Here is a 20,471-nt window from a genome sequence, read left to right as displayed (position 1 = left end):
TTGTTGCAAATTTATATGTAATATGTAGTTTCACTCAGTACTTTTGGAATCATGGTATTTGTTGTTAATGCACGTGTAACTAATACAATCTGATGTTGTTCCAAAGAATATGATACTTTAAATTGGTCTTCGCTAGTTTGCTTCTATTTATTTTGCTGCTTCTCGTTTCAGTTATTGTGCGCCATTCTCCATTTCTGGCAGTCATCTGTCCCAAGGTCTGTACTAATGTCTGCCTGTAATGTACCTGGAGTTATGCTTGCGGCAAAATTAAGGAAGTGCAAAAAGATACAAAGTGCTGGAGTAACATCATCGGTGGAGAACATGGATAGGTGGTGTCTTAGGTCGAGACTCTTCTTCAATTTCATATCGGTGTCTACAATAAATAAAGCCCTCCAACCCGCAAAACTGGAATGATTATCCAAGTCTTTTTCTCCTTTGATTGGAAATATAGAGACCTATAGGTTGTGCATAGGTACACTAATCATTGAGTTGGTGTCTTACAGCACCAGAGACCTGGATTCAATGTTGTCTATATGAATTTTGGACTTTCTCCCTGTGACCGCATGGGTTTTCTCCAGGTGCTCCGGTTTCCTCCCACACTGCAAAGATGTACAGGTTTGCAGGTTAATTGACTTTGGTAAAAATTGTAAATTTTCCCCAGTGTGTAGGATAGTGTTAGTGTACGGGATGATCGGCGGACGTTGCGGACTCGGTAAGCAGAAGGGCTTGTTTCTACACTATATCTTTAAAGGCTGAAGTCTAAAGAGGATGAATCGAATGGCCTTTTTCTGCATTGTAATCCTATGTCCTGTTAAATCATTATAGGTGCCTATTTCATTTGGTGCAAACTATTCCACCATAGTTGATAAAAGTATAGAGGATACCCGACACTAAATCACCAAGCAGAATGTCTTCAAGGAATGTAACACATGGTAGCGTACCCTGTGGGCCCGGCTAACAAAAGAGAATGTATTTATTTAAAATGTCCTGAGCATTAGCATTAACAAACAGCCTGATCGGAACCAAACCGGAGGATTTGCCCTGTTTTACATTCTATGTTCTATTTACAGTTTTTACAGTGGTGTAAACACTATTCTACTGCACAAGCGGCAAAAGATCAAGACCATTGATTCAGAGGTGTGCAGCACAGTGGCACAGCGGTAGAGTTGCTACTTTACAGCACCAGAGACCCAGGTTGAATCCTAACTATGGGTGCTGTCTGGATGAAGTTTGTACGTTCTCCCCGTGACCTGCGTGGGTTTTCTCCAGGAGCTCCGGTTTCCTCCCACACTCCAAAGACACATAGGTTTGTAGATTAATTGTCTTGGTAAGTTTTTAAATTGCCCCCGGGGTGTGTAGGATAGTGTTAGTGTGCGGTGATCCCTGGTCAGTGCAGAATCGGTGAGCTACAGGGTCTGTTTCCACACTCTAAATTAAACTAAACTAGAGATGTAAGTCTCACATCCCACCCTAGCAGCTATGAAGTATAAATTTAAGTACTGCAATTTGATAATTCTGAAAATTATCACTAACAATAAACCCTGCCTCCAAAACAACTGAATGTCCTTTACCAATGTCTTTCAAGGAAGGAAATCTCATGTCTTTACCTTTGTGTGACTACTAATCCCACCAATTTGATTAACATTTAACTGCCACCTTCATACATGTGCCATTGTGGATGGGTATTAGTATCTAGCTTTGCCAGCCAAGCCAGCATACTATGAATGGTTTATTTTGATTGCTACTGCCTCCAGACTTTGAATTATTTCATGTCATGACTCTGCAGCAGAAAGCATTAATGATGTTTGACTGTTGAAGATTTCAGCAGTTGAAATAGGTGGAAGGCAGGGCGATTGCATTGCCTTCCCAATAAGAGCAAGATAAGTTACTTTACATTGATGAACAGCACACTCTGCATTATCCTCTTTAATGTAGCTGAACACCTCCATATTTTCCTCATTCAACAATAAGCCTGCATTGAGTGAACAAACTCCATACTCCCAGCAAATAAGCAATAACCCCATCTCTATGGTATGAAGACTGGCTCTGACCCAAAACGTCACCTATCCATGTTCTCTAGAGATGCCCCCTGACATTGAGATACTCCAGCTTTTTGTGACATTTTTAAGGACGTGCATAGGTGGAGTTCAGATCATTTTGGGTTTTGGCAACTGTATGTCCAGAGGTAACTGGTTGCATGTTAGAAACCCGTAAGGAATGGAAATATCAGTGCCACAGGTTTTTATGGGCAATACTTGTGATGCCCAGATCATTCATACATCTTAAGGCAAATATCAGTTTGAGGAAAATTCTTCAGTTACTTCAGTTATACCCCCCATAGTTGACTGGTTCATGTAATAAGCACCAAATATTAAAGGAGAAGGTTCAGTGGTGCCATAGGTTTTATAAAATGAACAGAAAAGTTACACTGTTCAAAGGATGGAAATGCCCCAAAAATATGTCCTTCCTACTTTAGATAGACACAAAGTGCGCGAGAACTCAGCGGGTCAGGCAGGTCTTTCCAAATGTCTCTGGAGAAAAATCATCCTTTTTCCTCCAGAGATACTGGCTGACCCGCTGAGTTACTACTGCAGTTTGTGTCTATCTTCGGTATATAGCAGCATCTGCAGTTCCCTTCTCTATACACTCCTTCCAACTGTAACCAGGCAACATGCAAGCGAAGAGGCAGCAGTGGAAAGAACTTGTAATTTCCGTGCTGGAAAAGTTTTACAATCAATTACAAGACAAAAGAAACAGAATCCAATCTGAATGGTCTCCATTCTCATGTCAAGTCAAGTTACAGGGCCACAGAAGAGCTTGTCCAATGGTCAATTCTAAGCTGACCAGGTGGGATGACATAGGAAATCTATGGTTGGCGTGGACTAGGTGGGTTGAAGGGTCTGTTTTCATGCCGTATCTCTAAACTAAACTAAATGCTGACCAAGTTTTGAATGTAAATAGGGTTTAAAAAAAAAAAAATTTCCCAGTGAATAGTTAAAAAAAACAAGCCGTTCTTTCCAAATGTCACTGTGCAAAAATTCTAATAATCTCCTGCAGAACATCCAGCAAAGTGCCAAGTTCTCCCGTGCAAGAGTCTGTGTCCAAAGTCACCTGGTCAAATATCCCAGCCCAACAAAACAACCAGAACAAGACTGTTTCTTGTACTCCTGCGCTGAAGTGAATATGTTTTGTGCGAGTTTGAAACAAAAGCCTTTTTGAAAAATACCACGCAAGAATAAAAAGCACAAGTGAAGTCCTGTGGTTTATCATTAAGTGTTTAATTTCATGTGGAATATAACAAAAAGGCTGGAAACCTCCAGACAAAAGTCAAAACGTAAATGTCCCTCAAAAGGAAGAGTACAGCTATACCTTTACTATAAGGAAAGCGATTTAGCCAAAGTAACAAAATTAACAAAGAATTTCATCAAAGGCTTTATCAATGCTGAAAAAATGCTCTTTTTGCATCAAAATGTTCAAACAAATCCAGATAAAATATACATATATACATTTTACAATATGCAATATAAATATACAGCCTGGTCACTAAATATTCTAAATCACAATAAATATCTAAAATAATTAGGCAACAAATTAACCATATTGATCAGTTTGATAATAAGAGTCAGTTTGGACTCATGAAAATAGTACTTTACCGTTTCAAATTAATAATAGCAAACACTTTACACAAAATTTACAGCTTATTTTAACATTACTGCTCCCCCCAGCTATCCAAAGCTCATGCCGGCCACTCGCATGTTGCGTCTATGCAGCAGAAAAGCACAATAATCTCCATTTCACAATACAACTGCTAAAGATAGTCGCCATTTTCTGTTAAGAAAAATGAAGAAGAATGCTTGTTTTTCACCCGATTGAACAGACTAGCTGCAAGAAATTGCTAGCTGGATTAACAGGCTAGCTGAGAGAACTTGTAACTGCTAACACCACAGTCTGGTGGTACTAGCAGTTACAAGTTCGGAGAATATGATTGTCCAAGGTAAGTAATTAAGGAGCAAAATAGGGCGAAAAAAATTCCATGATAATGCTTCCGCCCCATACCTGGTTGACTTTGGGCCTGAAACTCTATTCTTAAGATATTGGACCTGAAGTCTCATTGTATTGTCTCTTGGCAAGGAGGAGTGAGGGAATGAGACACCATTTGTGGTAAGCAGATCCAAAGATCAAGTGTGGGATGGAGAGGAGGAACAGATGAGCTTGAGAATTGAGATAGACACAAAAAGCTGGAGTAACTCAGCTGAACAAACAGCCTCTCTCCTGAGAAGCTGCCTGTCCTGCTGAGTTACTCCAGCTTTTTGTGCCTATCTTCGATTTAAACCAGCATCTACACATTGTAGATTCCTACACAATTGAGAATTGAGATGGAAGTTTGTAGGGGATGGGATGGGCAGTGGACCATAAGAGGCAGGAATCTGAGCCAAAGTCCACACTTGATTCAGAATGTCCACAATTCCAGAAATCAGATGAAATGATCTTTATGCATAATCAGTGGGGAGAAGAATGGGTGGGAATCAGTCGATCATGTTGATGTCCAGTCAGGAGCTTGCCCTGTCATCAGATTCAAATAACTATAATCATCTTCATTGTTGCAGAGTAATTTCTCCAAGTCCAGCCCTCAATGCCATTGACCGGCTCAGGGCAAACTAATGCCAGAAAGGCGGCCTCAAAGAAGGAACTGGAATATTGAGAAAAACACAGTGCTGACGGAACTCAGCGGGTCGGGGGGGGGAGAGCAGGGAAGAGCAGGCGATGATCAGGAAGCATAAGCTATCCACCTCGTCTACAAAAGCTGCATCCAGCGCTCTGTGCCTTGACCTCAAGGGAGTGTCTGACACAATGGTCTCTCAAGGAATTCTCTTGGCCAATGCAGCAGGCTGTTCACTTTCAGCTATCAGACCATGTGCCTTTCCTATCTATCAGGTCGGGGGTTTAGCCATCAGAGTTGAACTGAAAAAACATTTAAACAAAAAATAAATTCCTGGGTTGCTAATGGAATCAAGAGATATGGGGGAAAGCAGGAATGGGGTACTGATTTTGAATGATCAGCCATGATCATATTGAATGGTGCTGGCTCAAAGGGCCAAATGGCCTACTCCTGCACCTATTTTCTATGTTTTTATGATCAGACAATTGGGACCACTGTACTCTGGAGTCCAGTTCAAGCCTCTCATCCTGTGGGAGTGATTTGCGGATGTGAGGAAAGGAACACCCCCTCCAAAAACCTTAGATTTAAAAAAACAAAATGCTTATTGCAGTTTTATAAGGAAATAAATAATTTATGATTATATAACTTGTGATTACATCATGCGTCACTCTGTTTCGACTCTGCAATCTTGCACCATGCTGATGTTTTTGTCACCGTATTTAGTGTTTTTATCATTACTGTGTGTGTGTGTCGTTCACACTAAGATCTTCACGTGAGCAAGGATTTTGATTGTACCCTAGTATAGACGGTAGTAGGCTAATCTGAATCGGAATCTGAATCTAAATTTTACATACTTCAGTGGTGAAATTATTTCTAGATATCTGGATGTGTCAAGAAGAGTTTGGAAATGAGAATCTTACACCTTTGCTGAATTCTATGATGTTGATCGAGAGTGATCTGTGGCTAAGAAACAAGCAGGTTCTCTTCAAGAAAGATGATCTTTTGATTTCTTTCTTAGAGGTATCACTGAATAAGATCTTTCAGAAATAGAAACTCACAGCGACTGGCAGGCAACAGTATTTCATTATCACTAATATGGAAAAATATAATCTATCTACAGGATATGCATGGTACATATGCCACATTAGTACATTGCGTGCTTCGGAGTGGCAATTTTGCTCAATGTAGCAACATACATATAGCCAAGCATAGCTCAATCAGAAGCTACAAGTCTGATTCAGGCATGTCAGCCATCAGGTACCCAATGCCATAGCGGCCATTTGGAGCTGTGCCTGCTTCTGGAGTGGGGGATCCATTTTGCTTGCGATATATGCTGTTGCCGACCACTGGGGATGGCATGGCACTGGGGGTTTTGCTGTGCAGCAGACTGGCATCGTCTTCCTCCAGGTTGGAGTTCTCCTTCAGAATCCGTCCTTTCTTGTAGGAGACCGAGGCCAGGGAGTTGGAGCCATCGTCAATGAGGTTAAAATAACGGATGACAAAGACGACTGGAACAGGGAGGACTGCCAATATGATGAGGCTGATGCACAAAGTCAAACCCCACGTTGGGAATGTCAGAAACTTCTCACCACCCTAGGAAAATTGATAAAATAATTTGTCAATTAAATAATCCATAACTTGCTTGTATTACACATGAAAGATATTTAGGAAGATTCAATTATTAAAATTGACAGAGAATGGGCAGCTATTTATATTTCAGTGAGAATGAAACCAGGCACAAGGTGAAGTGAAGGTGGACGCAAACTGCTGGAGTAACTCAGCGGGTCAGGCAGCCTCGCTGGAGAAAAATAACGGGTATTTTCCTCCTGGGATGCTGCCTGACCAGCTGTGTTACTCCAGCACTTCTTCTATCTTCTATATATACTCCAGCACTTCTTCTATCTTCAGTATAAACCAGCATCTGCAGTTCCTTCCTAGACAAGTGAAGTGAGCCTGCTTCAGAATCCTGTTCGCTTCCGTTAAAATTTTACAGGTTTCAATCCTAATTTGCAGATTCCAATCACACTTTCTACAACTTTGCTGCTCAAACAGCCTCGGTGGTATCTCACGGGCAAGGACAAAAAAAAAAAAGATACATTGTTCCTGCCCGCTTCAGTCAGAAGGTAGACGCAAAATGCTGGAGTAACTCAGCGGGACTGGCAGCATCTCTGGAGAGAAGGAATGGGTGACGATTCCGGTCGTGGTACTAAGACATCAGTATTGGGGGATTTGGGAATTAAAATGATGGAAGTGGGAAAGGTGGGAGCATATTGGGGCAACATATTGCCAGCCACTGTCGGACCCCCAAACACAATAGAATCCCAGTCCTAGAGTCCACAGACACTGTCTGTGTCCCTCTGCCCTAAAAGGGTGAGAGTTATTTGACAAAACTTTTAAACGGATACATTTGTCAGTCATGAATCTCATGATACTTGAGTTAATGTTCACCTTCACAAAACTTGCTGAATGATTTATTCTACAAAATAACATGACATATCATTCTTGACTGGTGCATGATTTAAAATGGTGTAGGGACAATTTTTACAGTGGAACTGATTTGGGTGGCATTCTGGTGCCTGATTTCAGGCAGGTTAAGGAATGTGAATATGACTAGCATCTTAATACCCATCCAACATTTCCACATAGATTACAAACCAGGCTCATATCACTTTCTCCCATTTAGCATAACCTGATAATGTTGTTGTTAATGTTAATACCTTCAGAATTATATGTACTAAATAAAGATAGGTTTTCTTCCTGCATTGCTTGTTTCTGAAATGCTGGGACTTCAAGAGTAATACTCGACCACAGACTAACTGCCCATAGTATTCCCTGGCACGTAATAAAAATGTAAAAGCACAATTAACCAATGTATTAACTACTGAACTGACAAGGGTTGCATGGTTGTGCAGCGGTAGAGTTGCTGCCTTACAGCACCAGGGATCTGGGTTCGATACTGACTACGGGTGCTGTCTGTACGGAGTTTGTACGTTCTCCCTGTGACCGCGTGGGTTTTTCCCTGAGATCTTCAGTTTCCTCCCACATTTCAAAGGCATACAGGTTTGTATGTTGATTGGCTTGGTCTATGTGTAAATTGTCCCTGGTGTGCGTAAGATAGTGCTAGTGTGCGGCGATCACTGGTCAGTGCAGACTCAATGGGCCGAAGGGCCTGTTTCCCCAATAAACTAAACTAAACAAACTTACACAGGCAACACGCACACTGTAAATTCATCAGCAGTATCACAGAACAATAGGATATTGCCATTTAATTTAAATAACACTCACCAATTCACTTATCCAGGCATAATAGCCTGGAGGACTTAAGCCCAACTGGACAATGCTGGCTATAAACAGAGCAATCAGAATCAGTGGAGAAAAGTATTTCCACGTGTAATAGTAATATCGGAATGGAGTGAAGCCAAGCATATCATTCAAATCCTCCATGAACCTATGAAAGTGAAACACAGTTGTACATCATTAAATAACCTGTTTGCAAAGGCAGAGCCTTTTGATTGTGTAAATTTGATTTTGCATTTCAAATCGTAACAGAATTCTTCAAATACTTTTTGTGGTTGGCTTTGCTTATAAATTGGTGTGTTGAGATAAAGCTTTCTGACTTCAGTGAAGTTAGATACAATTTGAGCATGAATTATCTAGCAGGATAGACACAAAATGCTGGAATAACTCAGCGGAACATGAAGCATCTCTGAATAGGAATGGTTGACGTTTCGGGTCAAGACCCTTCTTCAGGAAGGAAGACGAGGGGGACTCGACGAGAAACGTGGTCTGAGAAAACATCACCTGCTCCTTCTATCCAGAGATGCTGCCTGTTCTGCTGAGTTACTCCATCATTTTGTGTCTATCTTCGGTGTAAACCAGCATCTGCAGTACCTTCCTTCATCAATTATCTAGCGGATTTGTGCACATTTTCCAACAGCAGTCTTGAAGGTCCAAATGTCAGTGATACCAGGAATCTACTTCCATAGAATGGAATAGTAGAGAGAGCAACAATTAAATCGTAAGTACAATCCATCAGGATACTTCTGCGGTATCACAGTCCACTTGAATTAAAAAGGTTAAGAGGTGCTGAATGCAAACAATGGATTAGGTCAAGTTACTGGCAGAAGTTGTAGTCAGCAGGAAGCCACCTGTTGACTTACTGCCCAAAGTCATCTAGATCCAATAAGGGCAAGGCTCTGGCATAACACAATGTCCTCACACGAGCATGCCAGAACACAATCCCCTCAAGGAACATTTTGAAAAAGCGTTAGCGGCCGGCAAAACCATTGTGCCAAATTAAAGCGGATGTCAAACCTGTCAAAGGGCATGAAACATTTTGGATCTCCTTGACATTAACAAGAAATAAAAAAGTTTGCAAAACTATTAAAAGAGTATGATTCCATTACATTTTTATATATTATTAAGTTATAACACTCACTAACGCGCACACAATTAAAAACATTTATTTAAATTAAGTTAAATTAATTACATGTGAATTATCTAGTACCTAACAAAGTTTGCCTAAGTCATTGCCCTTCAGTGAAATGGATGACCTTCATGTTCCTGTGCCAGCTAATCTGGCAAAGATTCAGTGCGCAATCTCCCAGTGTAACAGTGTATGAAGGATCAGCAGATGCTGGTTTAAACCGAAGATAGAAGTGTAACTCAGCAGGACAGGCAGCATCTCTGGAGAGAAGGGCGGAACTGCAGATGCTGGTTTATACCAAAGATAGAACCAATGGTCTGAAGAAGGGTCTCGTCCCGAAACGTCACCAATTCCTTCTCTCCAGAGATGCTGTCTGCCCGGCTGAGTTACTTCAGCATTTTGTGTCTATCTCCCAGTGTAACTACAGGGAAATTGGGTTGCACCTCTGATCTCCGTGTGGAGTCAGTCCAAACTCGGAGAGTAGTCGGTAAAACTCTCGTGTCCAGTAAGTGTGGGATTTCCACATTAGTGACGGTGTCATAATCCTCCTGATAAGCTCCTCGGCGAATTACCGGCAGTTCAGTGTGGAACTGTCTGCACTTCCCAACAAGTTCTGGCCCATCTACTGAGAGTAACTGTTCCGATTCCCAATGAGATCACTCGACAGGGCTATATGAAGTTACAATGAAGACCTACTGTGGCCACAAAGGACAACTTGTGCCTGCGCTGATGAAAAGGTGTTGTGTAATGAGGGTAGAATGTAAATTACAAAGAAGGCAAATGTTAATTACGAAGAAGGCATAATCATAATTAGGCAGAACTAATATATTTTCAATCATTTTTGTTTCCTCTGTTACACATTTTACTATATGAAGTAAATTTGACGATCATAAGTTTGTGGATACGCACTTATCTGTGCCATAAACCCAAGCAACAGCGACATTCTCCAGGATGACCACAATCAGCAGCGGCAAGGTAGCAGAATAATCATCAAACATGGTCACAAAGTAGTTTCCAGAGCGTTGTACAAAGAGGAGGCCAATACAGAAAGCCAGGAGACAACAGCCAACTAAAGTAAAGAAAAATATATATTATGGACCTGACAGATGGCCAAAGTACATTGCAAATCAGCTACAAATAAGCTGACTGTAATCCTGTAATTGCTAGCAGAGTAAGCATGAAAAGGAGGCAGAATTTAAAAATCATCCGCCTTTTCCGCACAGTGTTTGGAGAATAAAGGCACCAGTGTTTCTTGTCCAAAACCTTTCATGGCTCTACATTGAAAATAAAATTTATACATTGTCCGCTGTGAGAGTTTCAATACTTATTTCATTCACGTACGGGGATGGGGACAGGGAGCTCATTTGTTGGCCGATTTTGAACTCGAAGAACTGCCCCTCAAGTCAAAGCTGAACAATGGAATGCTCGAGCTTTAATATAATTCCCATGGAAGCTAGAACCACGGGAACAACAAAGGTATACTGCGTAAGCGAACTTTCAGCTAACTCAGCTGTGACTCTTTGCAAATAACAAGACTTCTTGGAACAAGAGGAGGGAAAGATCCTGCTGGGTTTCCAATAAATTTTTAACGGCATTGTTCGTCGTCAATAGACAGCACGTTTAGCTGAGTGAGACAATGGTACTTGTGAGGTTCCATCAGGGCACTGATCAGTCTTGTGGTGCTCAGACCCAGACTGTGAACCGTGGGCCTTGAATAAAACATAAGGAGCTGAACCAAGCGCATTGTGCAAGCTGGAGCCTGGAGTCTGCTTTAGATGCAGTCTGGAGTCTGGAGTCAGATAGGAGGTCCTGGCACGATGCATTCACAACATGCTTTCATCAGATAATCCCATGTACTCCAGTCTTTCTAATCAAAGGAGCAATGGACCAATATCTTACTTTTCCACATAGATGTGATGGTACATCACATTGTTGTACAGGTCAGCTTGAAATCCCCTCCCCCCCCACGCTCCAATGTGCCTGAGCGGGTGAGGTGGCTGATCTTGACCACAGCAGGAATTCCGCGGCTGACTGGTGGGACAAATTTGCCCCCACTCCACAGCCATGACTCTGGAACTCCAGCCTGGCCAGAGCCGGCAGATCCGTCCCCATAGCCGAGTGTCGGCTTTGTGGGTCGGTATCTCAGCTTCTCAGCAGCCTAGGCGGACCAATCTAGTACTGTTAGATTTCTCTTGGAGGCTGTGACCTCTGTTGGTCTGCAAAACATATAATCCAGCAAGGCTCATAAACAAAGGGTGCCAGAAAACCAGTGGTGGACCAGTACCTCCAATTAATTATACACAATCCCATTACAAATCCAAACATGTTCATTTTCATTCAATTTTATCTAAGCTGAATTTTCAATATACCAGCGAAATTCATCCAAGATTATATGTGATTATAATAACAAAACTGGAAGGATTACCTCGTGACCATGCTACTTACTGGTCAGAATTTCTTTGCGCACTTTGAATGTATCCACGAGTGGTGTGAGTATGCCTTCAATGGTACCAAACATGCTGCCCAAGCCTAGATTCACCAACATAAGGAAGAACATCACTGACCAAAAAGGAGATGCAGGGAAATGAGTCATGGCCTCTGTGAAGGCAATAAAGGCTAGGCCAGTTCCTTGTGCAGCCTGCAAAACACAGATAAAAAACACAAATATTAAGAAGGAGACATTATGATCAAGTGGTTAGTGAAATCCCCTTGGTGGTAACAAAATCCTACACTTTGAATGTTCCTCCAAGACACACACAGACTGCTGCTTGGACATCTAAATTATAAAAGGTTGACCGGGTACAAAGCATTTCTGCGATTTCCAATTTTATTGTCTATATTAAGCTATGATATAATGCAGTTAGGTGTAGGTAATTTTGATTGAATGAGATTCTGGACGATGATAATATTTCCATTTTTATCCCATCATTATGCTACCATTTCACTTCATCCGTCCATGGCCAGATCTAGTTTACGTTTTCACTGATATCAAATTGAGTGAATCAAGGCTTTATCTCAAATGCCTTTCTCTACCCAGAATGTGATCTTCCCTCCATCCCCTCAACCCCTCATCCCACAGTCAGAACACCAGCACCCAATCCTTACTCTGTTTTATTCCATTTTATTGGGAACTGACCTGGTTAAGTTCATCCTCCAGTTGGCATGAATCCAAGCCTAATTTGAGAAACTCTTCTTCTTTCACTTCCTTTATAATGTTGTACATCTGATGGTAGTCGGTCGCGGAAACATCTGACAGATTAATATGGTGAGGAATGAGATCGTGACTGATTACTTCTGCCTTTAGCATATCCAGGATCCTGTCTGCATTCCTAGGATGTAACCAACAGAGCCGAATCAGCATGAGTAAGATCACTCATACCTGGCCAAAACAAGGTCAAGGATATACAGTAGAGAGTCAGCACCCACCTAGCAATGCATTTTTCATTTATTATATTTGCTTTGAAGCCCAAGACGGCAAATACAACGAGTGTTGCTAAGATAGATGTGAAGAAATTGATTAAGGACACAAGGACTGCATCGAAATGGCAATTGTTGTTCCGTTTGTTGTAGCTGGAGAAAGCAATCACGCCGCCGAATCCTAAGCCGAGAGCAAAGAACACTTGGGTTGCTGCTCCTCTCCAGACCTGAGGGTCCAACATGATCTCCAGCTGTGAAGTGTGAGAAGAATGTGTGAGTAGTTGATGACTTCTGTTCAGTCATCGCTGCAAATGGCTTGTATCTAAAGTAATAAATCTGACGATAAAAAGCTAGCTTTAAATGAAAGCAAGCATCACTCTAAACTGTGGAAATATGTTTAATAAAAGAAGTAGGTCTCTCCAGATATTTGCAGTTTCAGTATGTGTTGAATGGACCTTCTTCCTCTGTCAGCTTTGGAAATGATTATTGCTGCTGCACACTCTAGATATATGATTGATTGAAAGGTACAGCATGGAAACAGGCCCTACAGCACATCGAGTCCACACCGACTATCATTCTATGATATATGACACTTGCATCCACTCCTAGGGACAATTTTACTGAAGCCAATTAACCTGCAAACCCACAAGTGTTTGGGATGGGAGTGGAACCCAGAGCATCTGGAGGAAAGCCACAGAGAGAAACCACTGGGAGAACATGCAAACTCCACACAGACTGCACCCAAGGTCAGGTCTGGTCTCTGGCGCTGTGGGACAGCGGCTCTACCAGCTGCACCACTGTGCCGCAGCAATGCAGCTACTGACGCCCTTTCAAACATGACCTTAATATTTCTCTCCACTAACTGAACTTAGCAGCTTCCCACACAAGGGATAATGAAAGTGATCCCTGTGGGTTCCTTGCAGTTTACTATTGCATACTGCAGTAGCCACATTTACCGTTTGTGTGGCTTCTCTAGTAGGAAGGGGTATTGCAGAAAAGCGATAATGGTTCCGCATTCAATGGGAGGGAAATGTACACAACATAGCTCTCATCCTGGTGGCCACCTTGGTGTGTGGCTACATTAGACTGTGCATTGAGCTGGACTACCCTGAAACCGTGCCACTGGGTGCTAGGCTTCCACCTGTCTTTGGTGTTGTGAGGGATGGGTGCTGCACAATATTCTGTCCAAAACTGGCTAACCGCTTGTCATTCATTAAAAACTCACTGCAGAAAAACACATCTGATCACCAGACGTTTGGACAGTGGACAGCACCGGCAAGCCCAGCATCAATTGGTCATAATGGTTTCCTGAGCAGGTGTTTCTCTTAATGGCAGCTTAATTCTAAACCTCTTATTAGTTGCTAATCGTACTATACCTCTTATTCGGAACTAATAATTCTATACCTTGCATTAGTAGCCAGCTGTGCTATGCCTCGTATTGGTAGCTAATAATTGTGTACCTCTTTATAGTAGCTAATCATATTATGCTGCTTATTAGTAGCTAATAATTTTATATATCTTTTAATTGTGAAACCATTCATGCTTCTCTATCACATTACCATGACCTGTGCAATATTGCTTTTTCCACTGATCTTTTATGCTTCCTCAGAATACAAACTAGCGTCTATAATGTTATACATGCATGTATTTATACATTTCTGCATGTTATTAGATTTATATTGATTGATGCATAAAACAGTGCAGATACGTTTCCAAGGAATATGAAGCATACTTGCTATTTTCTGCTTGTATTTACAATTATTAATACATATAGTCTGAAAAATAACACTCCAAAATAAGCTGATATCTAACATTGACTGTATAGGGAGATCTTCCCAGATTTACAATGTAACAGGATTAGCTTGTCACTGCCAATTGTACCTAAACCACTAGGTGGTGGGCAATAGAACAATCAAAAGTAGGCACAAAATGCTGGAGTAACTCAGCAGGGCAGGCAGCATCTCTGAATAGAAGGAATGGGTAAAGTCTCGGGTTGAGACCCTTCTACAGACTTCTCGATCCGAAACTTCATCCATTCCTTCCATCCAGAGATGCTGCCTGTCCCGTTGAGTTACTCCAGCATTTTGAGTCTATCTTCGGTTTAAACAAGCATCTGCAGTCCTTCCTACACGAGCAATCAAAAGTGTTTAACTCTAGGTTCACCACTAGGTGGTGCCAACATCCATAATGCAGACTGTTGGGCACGTCAGAAATAAGAGAGAATGGTCTAAAAACTGAAAAAATTACATTCTACTTAACTTGGCCTTTACAAGCTGTGACCCTCCATGCAATCTGCATGTTAGCGATAAGATGCATCAGAACGTACCTTCGGGGTAAACATGTAACGGATGCCATCCCAAGAACCTTTCAGAAGAAGCCCTCGAACCAGAAAGCAGATTAGCACAACGTAGGGAAACAGAGAGCTAAAATACATCACCTGGAAGAAAATATATGAAAAGATGTTATTACAGCAAAGCATAAAGATGTACAGAGACCAATGGATTGATAGTTGAATAAAGTCTGTCTGACTTTGAACACACTCAGTAATGGGCCTGTTCAGAGGTGCTGTCTGAACGGCTGAGTTTATATGTGTCTTATATGTGTACAGCTTTTTGTCTCTATCTCCAGTTTAAACCAGCATCTGTAGTTCATTCCTACACAGTGTTAAATGATAGTTTGGCACAAGGAATGGAAGTGATGGTGCACCTGCAAACATGTACCCATGAATGGATACAGGAGAAATTCAAATTCCAAGGGAAGAGCTAATGTTAGGGAGACATTGTAAAGCAAAAACCCACAAATGCTGGAAATCTGAAATCATAACAGAAAATGCAGAGAAAATTCAGCAGGTCAGGCAGAATCTGTAGCGACATTGCTAATGTTTCATGTCAATGATTCTTCATCAGAAGAGTTAGGGGAGACATGTCTTGACTATAAATAGAAGATAAAAGGATAGGAACAGATCATACAATTACTTGTTCTGATAATTCAAGACCAAATATTATTCGGAACCTTTTTGAAGAGAAGGCAAATAACCAAAATAATGTTCTTAACCACAGAGCACTGGAGCCAATTCAACGTGAATTAAATCAACCTATTTTCATAGCCTTATTAAACATTAAAAAAATGAATCATTAGTATAGCTCCAGCTCACTAGGAACACAAGATGGGCTGGTTATAATATATTAAAATAAGAGCTCGTAGACTCAAAATGCTACAGTAACTCAGCGGGACGGCAGCATCTCTGGAGAGAAGGAATGGGTGATGTTAAGGGTTCAAAAGAAGGGTTTCAACCCAAAACTTCACCCATTCCTTTTCTCCAGAGATGCTGCCTGTCCCGCTACACCAGCCCCCGCAGTTCATTCCTACACTAAAAATTAGCCATGTCCTTTCACCAAGGTATATTGATGTTTTAGCAAATTCAACAGTGCAAGACTAATAATTTGGATGTTACATTGTAATTTTCAGTCCCAAACTGAAACAGGGTTCACTTTTGCATAGTAACAGGAGCAATCACATCACTTTCCATAAATGTCCCTCCTCAAATGCAAGTCTGAAGACCTGCTGGGAGATCTCGTTGGTTCAGCAATCCCATCAATATCATTAAAAGTAAATGCAGTGCTCATGCATCTCGTTGATGCCTATAATGTGAGTCTGAAGAAGTGTCCCTGAGATATTGCCTGACCCACTGAGTTACTCCAGCACTTTGTGCCCTCTAATAGACCACTGCAGGGCTCATGCAAAACTAAATTTGCCTATGTTTTGATACCATCTGAGAAGTTTGAAGGCATCAGAGCACTGGGAAATGTTGGTTTTGCACGAGCCATCAAAGATTCATCAGCATTGATGAGATGTGTTCAGAAGTTCAGCCAGAAATGTCACTTCTGTGTCAGAGATGTGATATCATAGCTGCCTTCTGAATACAGTATGGTGGAGAAGTGGTAGAGTTGCTGCCTTACAGCGCTTTAAGCGCCAGAGACCCAGGTTCGATCCCGACTACATGTGCTGTCTGTGCAGAGTTTGTACGTTCTCCCCATGACCTCATAGGGCTTTCTCCGAGATCTTGGGTTTACTCCCACGCTCCAAAGACGCACAGGTTTGTAGGTAAATTGGCTTGGTATAAGTATAAATTGTCCCTCGTGTGTGTAGGATAGTGTGGATGTGCGGGGATCGCTGGTCGGTGGGGACTCAGTGGGCCGAAGGGTCTGTTTCTGCTCTGTATCTAAACAAAACTAAACTAAACTAAACTGTTTTACTGCGGAGTCACGTGAGTGACTACATGAAGAACCCCGCCAGGACGCATGCCTGTCATATCGCTTTCACGCCTGTGAAATGACAGGCGGGGTGGAGCGTTCCCACGCAGCGGTAAGTTTGAAACCGCGACCTGCAGGTAAGTGATTTACTCTGCGGTAGTTTTTGTCCCCGCACTGTTTTTACACAGGGGGGGGGGGAGAAGCTGGACAAAATAGTGTCCACAAGTGCTGCGAGTAAAGCTGGCTGGGGAAGACCGCAAAGTTGCGGGAGCCAGCAGCAGCTGAAGGCACAAGCCCCGTAAGGGATCAGCTGTGCCGACTTTTGGTCTCGCGCCGGCCAGAACACGGACCGGGCGGGAGACTATTCGGAATGGGGCCATCGACTTTTGAGAAGTCGAAAATGGCAGGAGGTGGGGTGGAAAGATGTTTCCCTGTAGCGACAATTTAAACCTGGACCTGCAGGTAAGAATACTCTGCGGTCTTTTTGTTTTTTCCCATGCTGATTACAGGTGGAGAAACCAACGGGCTGCGACAAAGCTGGTGGGCTAGCAGCGGCCAGCGGCACTTGAATCACCTATAATGGGATCAGCTGTGCCCAATGTCGCCTCCGCACCGGCCAGATCCACTCCGCGGCCGGGCGGTAAGGCAAGACAAAAAACCATCAAAGGCGTGGACTCAGAGGAGTCCGACTTTGAGCAGCCGCGGGCGGCCAGCGACCGTGAGCGCTGGAGCCGGATGGAGCGGTGTGTGGAGCATTTGCTCCAACGTGACAGGCTCCGGGAGATGGAGTCGGGTCACTGTGGGCTCTATGTAAAACCCACAGCAGCACCTCTTGTAGGGCTGCACAGTGCTTCTCCCTCGTCAGAGGGGAGTACTGGGGGTCAGTTCTAGGCTGATCCTGAAGAGGGGTTTGCAGAACAGAAATCAAGTGTGCAGGGGGTGCAGGAACGTGTCCAACTTCATACAGCCAGACCAGACTGGCCAAAACCTGGACGCCTGACATCGGGTAACTGTATATCCCTGAACGTTCCTGTAATAAATAATTGTATATGGAAACTCCTAAACAGCAGGGATAACAGCTTTCACCCGCACAGTGGATGAGATGGACATGTCGCAGGACCAACATGATGCATTGGCACTGCTTTGCAACACACGGCCATAGACAGCACCCTTACACACCCACCAGTACAACCAGACTGACTGGTGAAAACTCGAAGGTCCGGTACACCAAACATGAGTCTTTCTTAGGCATTGGCCCAGACCGGCCTTCTTGGAAGATAGGCAAACCTCCAACATCAACCAAACCACAAACCCAGACACCGACGCCTCAACATCAACAAAGGATTTACAAAAAGAAGTAAACCTGCCACTGGTAACTATGGAGGTAGGTGGGTCTGGTTCCCTACAAATTGCAGGGAGCATGGAGGTTGGGGGGGGGGGGGGAGATTACTCTCCTTTCTGGATGCATGGAGCATGTTAACTACTGATACATATTTAAGCAGTATCCAGGGATATACAATAGAATTATACACAAGTACAGCCCTCCAGTTCAACATATACCGAACCGAATGTTCGTACTTTCCGGTAAAGAAAAATCAGAAGCGCAGGCTGAACTGGAGCGGCCTTAAGCAAAACGGGTAATTGAAAAATCCCAACACAAACTGCTAGAATTTGTGTACAATATATTTTTACCAAAATCAAAAAAGATGGTGGTTGTCGCATCATCATAGATCTGACCAAATTGAATACATTTGTACAATATATTCATTTTAAAATGGAAACCTTTGTTACTGCTAAACAATTGATTTCCAAAGGATACTTCAAGGCTAGCATCGATTAAAAAATGCTTACTATTCAGTGCCTATACGAGGTGACCACAGATGTTACTTAAAATTCAACTGGATGGGACAGATCATGGCAATATAGAGCGCTGCCAAATGGGTTAACATCAGCCCCAGGCTGTTCACTGAAATTTTGAAACCAGCCCTAGCGTTTCTACGGAAACGAAAACACATGGTCATAGCATATCTAGATGACATACTTATTGTGGGCAAAACTTTGGAATTGTAACAAACAATTGTAACAGCCACAAAACAGTTATTTGAAAAACTGGGGTTTATTATCCATCCAGTTAAATCTAAATTAATGCCTTCCACTACTATGGAGTATTTGGGGTTCACCATTGACTCAGTTCACATGTCGGTGACTTTGCCAAAGGGAAAGGCTATAGACTTAATAGAGGCTTTAATAGAGGCAGATTGGTAGCAAAAGTAAATGGCAAAATGGTGGCTGCTTTTCCAGCCACAAAATTTGGATCTTTACATTACCAAAATTTACAGAGAGCAAAAATACAAGCATTCAAAATCAATGCTGGTCATTTTGACAGACCAATGAAGCTACCAATCAAAGCAATAATGGAACTAAAATGGTGGATAGATAACATTTGGCTTTGTTTCAATCCAATCATTATCAGCAACCCTTCTATGGTGCTACAAACTGATGCCAGTGCACTTGGCTGGGGTGCCACCAATTCCATCTCCAGCTGTGGAGATAGATGGACTGCTCAGGAGGCATCATTATTACTAACACTGGGCATTAACTACCTGGAAATGTTGGGTGCATTCTATGGCCTAAAGTCATATTGTACTGGGTCATATCACCAGCATGTTAGGCTACAAATTGACAATACCACCGTGGTAGCATATATCAACCACATGGGTGGAAACAAATCGACATCATGTGACAATCTGGCTAATACAATTTGGCAGTGGTGTATCCAGAGAGATATTTGGATATCAGCTACTTACCTACCAGGTAAACTAAATTTAGTGGCAGACACCAGGTCACGCAAATTTAATGAAAACACCGAATGGATGTTGAATAAAAAGTATTTGCTGATATTACAGCACGATATGGAACACCAGATATCGATCTATTCGCATCCAGGCTTAATCACCAGTTATCAAATTATGTTTCATGGGAACCAGACCCTATGGCAGCGGCCACAGATGCATTTTCGCTGCATTGGGGGGGGAGGGAATTGTTTATTTATACATTCCTCCCGTTCTGCTTCGGGTGTAATATCAGTCGCAAAGTAAGGAAAATACAGCAGGACTCTGCGTCTGGTATTTTGGTATTTACCCATTCCCTCCAACCATGGTTCCCAGTGATAATGAACATGGTATTAGAACCATGTATCACAATCCCGAATAGACCAGACTCTGTTCGTCTGGTAATTTGGTAGTACCCGATGCCCTAACTAATTTACCATTTGGAATTTCTACCAGTGATAATGAACATGGTCTTAGAACCATGTATCACCATCCCGAAAGGACCAGACTTGTTGGTTCATCCCGTAACAAGGGATAGCCACCCATGCCATAACTATTTGAATTTATTAATTTGTAGAGTTTAAAAATACCTCTACTACAGCTGGGACTGACGGACCGAACAGTGAATATGATTTCGGCGGCCCAAAGACAGTCCACCAAAAAACAGTATCTGGTCTATATCAGGAAGTGGGAGATGTATTGTAACAAAAACAGCATCACCTACAGAGATATGAACATCCCGTCTGTTCTGGAATACCTGGCAGGCCTCCATTATGATGAAGGGCTCAGTTATAGCGCCATCAACTGCGCCAGAAGTGCCTTATCTATGGCAAGGAACAGAGCGTCACCCTGTTGGAACTCACCCACTGGTAACAAAACTTATG

General features: G+C 42.4%; 1 protein-coding gene across 1 annotated transcript in view; it reads right to left on the bottom strand.

The window, feature by feature from the left end:
- Nucleotides 1–3,261: 3,261 nt before the first annotated feature.
- The window catches only part of slc6a15 (solute carrier family 6 member 15), a 43,751-nt gene continuing 26,541 nt past the window's right edge, over nt 3,262–20,471 (bottom strand). Inside the window, exons 6-12 of the mRNA XM_055650757.1 lie at nt 14,830–14,940; nt 12,513–12,754; nt 12,223–12,415; nt 11,532–11,724; nt 9,996–10,155; nt 7,946–8,108; nt 3,262–6,253 (exon numbers count right to left, since the gene is read on the bottom strand). Coding sequence (XP_055506732.1) covers nt 5,885–6,253; nt 7,946–8,108; nt 9,996–10,155; nt 11,532–11,724; nt 12,223–12,415; nt 12,513–12,754; nt 14,830–14,940 — 1,431 coding nt within the window. The 3' untranslated portion in view covers nt 3,262–5,884. The remainder of the gene's footprint in view (nt 6,254–7,945; nt 8,109–9,995; nt 10,156–11,531; nt 11,725–12,222; nt 12,416–12,512; nt 12,755–14,829; nt 14,941–20,471) is intronic.

The sequence above is a fragment of the Leucoraja erinacea genome, chromosome 19 (genome assembly GCF_028641065.1).
Source record: "Leucoraja erinacea ecotype New England chromosome 19, Leri_hhj_1, whole genome shotgun sequence".
In the NCBI taxonomy this organism is placed as follows: domain Eukaryota; kingdom Metazoa; phylum Chordata; class Chondrichthyes; order Rajiformes; family Rajidae; genus Leucoraja; species Leucoraja erinaceus.
The sequence above is the reverse complement of the archived record's forward strand: the minus strand, read 5'-3'. Positions and strand labels throughout refer to the sequence as shown.